This window comes from Salvelinus namaycush, chromosome 18 (genome assembly GCF_016432855.1).
Source record: "Salvelinus namaycush isolate Seneca chromosome 18, SaNama_1.0, whole genome shotgun sequence".
Taxonomy (NCBI): domain Eukaryota; kingdom Metazoa; phylum Chordata; class Actinopteri; order Salmoniformes; family Salmonidae; genus Salvelinus; species Salvelinus namaycush.
In genome coordinates, this window is record NC_052324.1 from 11,614,156 (window position 1) to 11,622,448 (window position 8,293).

At 43.4% G+C, this 8,293-nt stretch overlaps 1 protein-coding gene across 1 annotated transcript in view; it reads left to right on the plus strand.

The window, feature by feature from the left end:
* The window catches only part of LOC120063544 (BDNF/NT-3 growth factors receptor-like), a 95,064-nt gene extending 90,614 nt beyond the window's left edge, over positions 1 to 4,450 (plus strand). Inside the window, exons 17-18 of the mRNA XM_039013904.1 lie at positions 3,737 to 3,895; positions 4,265 to 4,450. Coding sequence (XP_038869832.1) covers positions 3,737 to 3,895; positions 4,265 to 4,450 — 345 coding nt within the window. The remainder of the gene's footprint in view (positions 1 to 3,736; positions 3,896 to 4,264) is intronic.
* Positions 4,451 to 8,293: the final 3,843 nt, after the last annotated feature.

An 8,293-nucleotide genomic window follows, 5' to 3' on the forward strand; every position in this document is an offset into this window, starting at 1 on the left:
AAGGATGAGGGAACTACTATTACAGTGCTATTAGACCAATCGTTGAATATTGACAGAATATTGAAGCATCTACCTGCTAGTTCAGATTAGTATGGCTCATATTCTGTTATCTGCCCACTAGCCATTGACCGTGTCTCCAGACTGAGTAGGGCGGATTGTACTGAGGACGCAGTATATTGTGATACATTGTGTTACGGTACTGTGGGACTTGGTCGCCGCCATTGCCGGGCCAGACCTTTTCATTAGGTGGGAAGTGTTAGGCTCGGCAGGGAGTACATTTTGGAGCGTTGTGCTCTGCCTTAAACCACTAGGTGCAGAGCTACCCTATGGGAGCGGAGCTCCACGATATAGAACGATAATTACCGGAGCTGTAACTCCAGTTCTATGGGTGGAGCAGAGCCCCATAGGACTTAAGGCAATGCCAACCCCCAGTCTCACTGAAGATATTTTTTTCCCTTATATAGGGACACCTGTACTCCCATTGGCTACAGGTGTGTGCATCATTTTCTCGCAGGCTATTCGCTGCCTAGGCTGCGGGGTAAACGACTAGGAGCAGAGCTCCCCTATGGGGCTCCGCTTCATTCAGAACTGGAGTTACAACTCAGGTAACTATCGTTTCCATTGATCATTCTTGATGTTTCTACAACTTGATTGGAGTCCCCCTGTGGTAAATTCAATTGATTGGACATGATTTGAAAAGGCATACACCTGTCTATATAAGGTCCCACAGTTGCCAGTCCATGTCAGAGCAAAAACCAAGCCTTGAGGTCGAAGGAATTGTTCATTGAGCTCAGAGACAGGATTGCATTGAGGCACAGATCTGGGGAAGGGTACCAAACAATTTCTGCAGCATTGAAGGTCCCCAAGAACACAGTGGCCTCCATCTTTCTTAAATGGAAGAAGTTTGGAACCACCAAGACTCTTCCTAGAGCTGGCCACCCGGCCAAACTGAGCAATCGGGGGAGAAGGGCCTTGGTCAGGGAGGTGACCAAGAACCCGATGGTCACTCTGACAGAGCTCCATAGGTCCTCTTTGGAGATGGGAAACCTTCCAGAATGACAACCATCTCTGCAGCACTCCACCAAACAGGCATTTATGGTAGGGTGGCCAGACAGAAGCCACTCCTCAGTAAAAGGCAAATGACAGCCTGCTTAGAGTTTGCCAAAAGCCACCTAAAGGACTCTCAGACCATGAGAAACAAGATCCTCTGGTCTGATGAAACCAAGATTGAACTCTTTGGCGTGAATGCCAAGCATCACGTCTGGAAGTAACCAGGCACGTCTCATCACCTGACCAATACCATACCTACGGTGAAGCATGGTGGTGGCAGCATCATGCTGTGGGGATGTTTTTCAGCGGCATTGACTGAGAGACTAGTCAGGATCGGGGGTAAAGTTGAACAGAGCAAAGTACAGAGAGATCCTTGATGAAAACTGCTCCAGAGCACTCAGGACCTCAGACTGGGGGAGGGTTCACCTTCCAACAGGACAACAACGCTAAGCACACAGCCAAGACAACGCAGGCGTGTCTTCGGGACAAGTCTCTGAATGTCCTTGGGTGGCCCAGCTAGAGCACGGACTTGAACCCGATTGACCATCTCTGGAGAGACCTGAACGACCTGAAAATAGCTGTTCGGCGACACTCCCCATCCAACCTGGCAGAGCTTGAGAGGATCTGCAGAGAAGAATGGGAGAAACTGCCCAAATACAGGTGTGTCACGTTTGTAGTGTCATACCCAAGAAGATTTGAGGCTGTAATCGCTGTTAAACGCGCTTCAACAAAGTTTTGAGTAAACGGCCAGAATATTTATGTAAATGAGGTATTGTGTGTAGATTGATGAGGGGGGAAAATGATTTAATCTATTATAGAATAAGGCTGTAACGTAAGTGAAGGGGTCTGAATAATTTCCGAATGCACTGCATTTCAGAAATGTATTTTATTACATGGATTATTGTTAGATGATTACCTGTTTGTCACATTAACCATGTGCCTTGCTACAGCAAGACATTAAACAAACTAGACTTAACCTTTTAGTGCTCAGAACTACAGTATATATAGTGAGCTCCAAAAGTATTGGGACAGTGACAATGACTATGAGGTTAAAGTGCAGACTGTCAGCTTTAATTTCAGGGTATTTTCTTCCATATCGGGTGAACCGTTTAGAAATTAAAGCACTTTTTGTACAAACTCCCCTGATTTTAAAAGTATTGGGACAACTTCACTTATACAGTTCTGTGAGAAAGTATTTGCCCCCTTTCTAATTTTCTCTACTTTTGCATATTTTTGATACTGAATGTTATCAGATCTTCAACCAAAACCTAATATTAGAGAAATGGAACCTGAGTGAACAAATAACACAACAATGACATACTTCTTTCATTTATTTAATAAACCAAGTTATGCAACACCCAATGCCCCTGTGTGAAAAAGTAATTGCCCCCTTACACTAAATAACTGGTTGTGCCACCTTTAGCTGCAATGACTCCAACCAAACGCTTCCTGTAGTTGTTGATTATTCTCTCACGTCGCTGGGGAGGGATCAGCGACATTTGTGAGTTTTCAAGCATGAAATTCTTGTTTCAAGTCCTGCCACAACATCTCAATTGGGATTAGGTCTGGACTTTGACTAGGCCATTTCGAAACTTCAGATTTGTTGCTTTTTAGCCATTTTCATGTAGACTTGCTACAGTGATTACGGATAATGCTATTAAACCAGTCAGTGTGACCACCATTTGCCTCATGCTGCGTGACACATCTCCTTCGCATAGAGTTGATCAGGCTATTGATTGTGGGCTGCGGAATGTTGTTCCACTCTTCTTCAATAGCTGTGTAAAGTTGCTGGATATTGTCGGGAACTGGAATACGCTGTCGTACACATCGATTCAGAGCATCCCAAACATGCTCAATGGGTGACATGTTTGTTGAGTATGGAGGCCATGAAAGAACTGGGACAAATTTTTGCTTCCAGGAATTGTGTACAGATCCTTGCGACATGGGGCCGTGCATTATCATGCTGAAACATGAGGTGATGGCGGTGGATGAATGGCACGACAATGGGCCTCAGGATCTCATCACGGTATCTCTGTGCATTCAAATTGCCATCGATAAAATGCAATTGTGGTCGTTGTCCGTAGCTTATGCCTGCCCATACGATAACCCTACCGCCACCATGGTGCACTCTGTTCACAATGTTGACATCATTAGAGTGGCCTTTTATTGTCCCCAGCACAAGGTGCACCTGTGTAATGATCATGCTGTTTAATAAGCTTCTTGATATGCCACACCTGTGAGGTGGATGAATTATCTTGCAAAAGAGAAATGCTCACTAACAGGTATGTTAAACATTTGTGGCCAACATTTGAGAGAAATAAGCTTTTTGTGCATATGGAACATTTCTGGGAGCTTTTTTTTTTCCAGCTCATGAATAATGGGACCAACACTTTACATGTTGCGTTTATATTTTTGTTCAGTGTACTTTAAAGAATTCATCACAACTGGTGACTTGGTACCAAATGAAGCCTAGTTGCACTTGATTCAATGAATTCCAAGGAAATAAACAAGTAATTTGCAGGTCATAAATGTTTAATGACCATTTTACCATTTAATTTGACCATTTATTTAATGACCATTTAAGTAGTTTCACAGCAAATAACTTCACATTTCTGTACCATTCAAATAAAAGGTGTGTACAGCAGAACAGTGTCCAGGCTGACTGTTTGTGTTGGTGTTGGTGTAGGTGGGCGGTCATACCATGCTGCCCATCCGCTGGATGCCTCCAGAGAGCATCATGTACAGGAAGTTCACCACAGAGAGTGATGTGTGGAGTCTGGGCGTAGTCCTCTGGGAGATCTTCACCTACGGCAAACAGCCCTGGTACCAGCTCTCCAACAACGAGGTCAGTCTCACCTCTCACCTAACCTTAACCCTAACCCTACTCTACCTCCATCCTAGCCTAGGTGCCAGTCTGATTCTGCTCTCTTGCCACCTCCTTATAACAATTCCATGAGGAGGTGGCAAGAAAGCAGAACAGACTACCAGGCTAGCTCCAACTTAACTCCCTAACTGGAATCTTATTCTAAACCCTTACATCCTCTACTTTGGTAAAGCTTTCCAAAGCTTTAGCATAAGCCTATAGCCCCAAGGCACATGTGTAGGTCTGAGAGGATTGGAGAGTAAGAAACGCAAAGACAATTAAATCTGGCATATCGGCTGGCATTCTGACACTAACCCTGTTTATCTGCCCCCCCCCCCAACACATACACAGGTGATTGAGTGCATTACACAGGGGCGTGTCCTGCAGCGGCCTCGCTCCTGTCCCAAAGAGGTGTACGACCTGATGCTGGGGTGCTGGCAGAGAGAGCCCCACATGAGACACCACATCAAGGAGATCCACAGCCTACTGCTAAACCTAGCCAAAGCCTCTCCTGTCTACCTGGACATCCTGGGCTGAGCGTGTGTGCGTGTGTGTCATGGCGTGTGTGCGTATGCGTACATGCATGTGGCTGTACAATACAAGAGGGAATGAGTGTGTGTCTGTACGTGTGTGTCTATTGATGCACCTGTCCTTGAGTGTGTTTTAAGCTACGATCAAACTCTTTAAGGCAATCAGAAGATTCCCCAACTGTTCCCTTGTGCCCTCCCCTCCCCTCTCGCTCTCTCTTACTTTCTGCCTACTTCTACTCTTTCATGCATCTCTTTACCTACCACCTTCTTCCTGCTCAAGATACTTTAAGAATGGTTTGCAGTGGGAAGGCGTCTCCCATCGGCACAAAGGATTTTAAACTGGGGCTAAGTAGTCTACAGTAAATGGCTGAGAGCTCTATACGAGCAGGCAGTGCCATTATTTTCCAATTGGTTTCTGAAAAACTCCGTCCTTCTGTAAATAAAACCCCTGAGGATGAGAAGAGGCGCCTCCACTGCAGATAGGCTGTTTCTTCTATGTACATAGAGGACATACATCTACCAGACATCGGACCCCCGCAATGTCCTGCAAAGGGTTGAGATGCGTTGCTCTATGGAAGGAGACATGGAAGCAACCAGACTGTTATTTTCCCCTCATGTCAACAAGTCATGACATAACAAGACATGACAAGATATAGTATTTCCCCTCATGCTGATGAGCAGCAACAAATTACATGCTATTGTATAACTGAAGCAATGGTGAAAGTAAACTTAAAAGGGAGATTTGGGGCTGTTCACCAATGGGTGCTCTTCAGCTCAGTCTGTCTGTTGTCGTTATCTGTGACTATGTACACGAAAGAGGGTATTTGATACATTTTGGGGGATGAAGATGTTTTAATTCCCATGTCAAGTGCTGATGTCATGTCATTTATCGATTTATGTGTCCAACATACTCGGACAATCCTGAGACAGAGAGTATGAGCAGGATCTGTGTCAGTTGCCCTTTCATGGTCAGTGGTGAGGATCTCCGTTTAGGCGTGGTTGGGTCAACTGTGGTAGAATCCTGGCACACACACATATCCCCCACCCCCTACTACCACACACTCAAAAGGCTTCTGCAGGAAATTGAATTCTGCATGTTTTATTATTTTAGCCCCACAGTGCTTTAGCGACGGAGCCCCAGCCCTCGTCAGTAATGGTGTAATGTATATTTCATTAAGGAGCTAATGTTGGCCATTAGCACAGTCTCCCCCTCAGACATTTAAGACGTATTGTTTTATGGGAGAGAGGGAAAGGAGATGGGGAAGTGGAGAAGAGGAGAGAAAGACGGCGAGATAGAGAGGAGTGGAGAGAGAGAGAGGGAGGGAAGAGGTCTGAATGTAATGAAATAGTGAAATAACATCCATCATAGTGCGGTCTTGTCGGTTTTAGAACCCACAGCTGTTTACTTCACACACCTCGCATTCCTATGGCGGGTTCCTCAACCACACACACACAGACACCACCCACAAAACCTTCTCCTACACATTCAATATCAACTGTAGGCTCACCTACAGACTTTCAAGATCAAATGCCTACATTATCATAGACACACAATAAACAGACTTATTGAGATGTAATAACTTCATACAAGACTGTTTGAGTATCATGATATTGTCATATGTTTCTGTAACTGATTGCATGTGACTGGTTTGGTCATATCCTCAGTCCTTGATGCTATTGATATTTGTGTTCTTCTTATTTATTAAAAAATTATACATTTTTTATGAGACAAAGTTTCTGAGGTCTAAGTCAATTATTTGGTCTGAATCGGGGCCTGACTCAAATTTAAAGTGATCTAATTTATTATGCTGACAGTATTATGTGCGTGTGCCTCCAAAATAGTGCAATACTTGGGCTGTGGTCAAAAGTAGTGCACTATACAGGGAATAGGGTGTCATTTCAGACGTAGACTGTGTGTGTCTGTTTGGGTCCTTGCACATGCTCTTTGTTACATTTTCCTGCCTGCCTCTTGAAATATACATTAGATCCAATAAGTACCATCCGTTCCACAAAGAGAATGGATGTCTTTCTGTGCGAGAGCAAGTAGAAAATGCTTTACAGGTATTCAATATTGGTTACACAATAATGTTGTGCAATACAAAGCAAAATCGTGTGCAACAACCTTCAGTGTGAGAGTAGTTGGCAGTGAAATAACTGCCAGTGTGAGAAAGAGCACTATGCGTCCATCGAACTAAGAAACCACTCTTAAAGCGCTTATAGCCTACATGAATTGGCTAAAGTGGGACATGGCAGTGGTGGCGAGTCAGTGAATTGTCTATCAGAGGACTGCACTGGAAGACATTTCTATGTGGCTCTCTTCCATCACTATGGACCCAGTCTGAGTTTACTCTACATCCTGGTCAAGTTACTGTGACTAATTATGGAGCCTTCCCAGAATCCTTTCTGTTGGAGGTTCAACATTTCCGCCTACCGATAGGCTCTAGGCAATGGGCGGCACCAATCGCAATGCTATCGATCTCTTTGCTAAGAAAATGGACACCTCAAAAAGGACTGACAATCACAACCCTTAACAAGTGAACTGCTGTATAGTTACAAACCGCTCCTCTCTCGAATGTATCTTCACTTTCTTTCTTTCTCTCTTTCTTGTTCTCTCCCAGCTGTTACACTGTCCAACTGTGACATCCCTGATGGGTCAGTGAGAGGCGTGTGTATACGACCCATGTGGCTCTGATGGCTTTAGTCTCAGTGCTGTGACTGGAGTTTCTCATAACGTGTGTAATACTAATGTGATCAGCTTCTCTCGATGAACGGACCAGTCTGTTGTGATACGGTATCATTAATAAAAGTGTTATGTCTTACGTCATCCTGAGCAGATCTGGTGTCTCTATGTGAATAAGGGAGTGTTAGTGCGATGAGTGTGCGCTGGAGTGATTACGTACAGTAGCCTATAGATCACACTTTAAAAGAGCTATAACTTATGTCTATAAATTAGTGGCCTTTACAAGGCCTACATAAATGCTTCACAAATCAGTTGTAATGTCACAGTAAATGTGATATAACAGGTTCTCACATCTAGAGCGTGATGCATATGCATAAGTTTATAAGCTGTGGCATATGCTTTATATAACCCTTTATACTGTGACATTTGCTTACAAATGATTTGAGAAGTATGTACAGCACATATCATAAGCATTCACCCCTCTTAGATTTCTTCACTTTTTTATTGTGTTACAAAGTGGGATTAGAATGGATTTAATTGTCATTTTTGTGTCAACAGTCTACACAAAATACTCTAATGTCAAAGTGGAAGTTTAAAGATAAAAAATAAAGCACTAATATACCTTGATTAGATAAGCATTCACCCCTGAGTCAACGCATGTTAGAAACCCCTTTGGAGCAATTACAGCTGTGTACATTTCTAAAGGGCCGATTCAGACTTAGGAATTTACACCTTTCCTACTCACTTCTCAGTATTTGGTATTCACATGTACTTTATTCAGTCACCTAACACTCTCTGCAGTTGTGGCTACCGTGCTCGCTATGAATAAATATAATTCAGCCACTGACAGCCCTCCCACTTGCTGTCCAACAGATTTTCTCCTGGAGTTTTCATTCAATAGGGTTTTCTGTACATGTATCTTAAGCCATCCCTTTAAATACGGTGTACCTTTAAGTTTGAATTTTGTCGACAGACTCACTAGAATATATCAAGAGAACGGGTTCAGAATATTAGGGATCAATGAAAAAAAAGCCATCTAAATACATATATGCATATTCGTCTCCATTTCAGCACCAATTGGTAGATTTAAAAATATTCTGATCTTGTAGATTATTTAGGTTTAGGGAAGTATTTATGAATCATAAAAACAGGTTTGGAGAGCCTTTACGC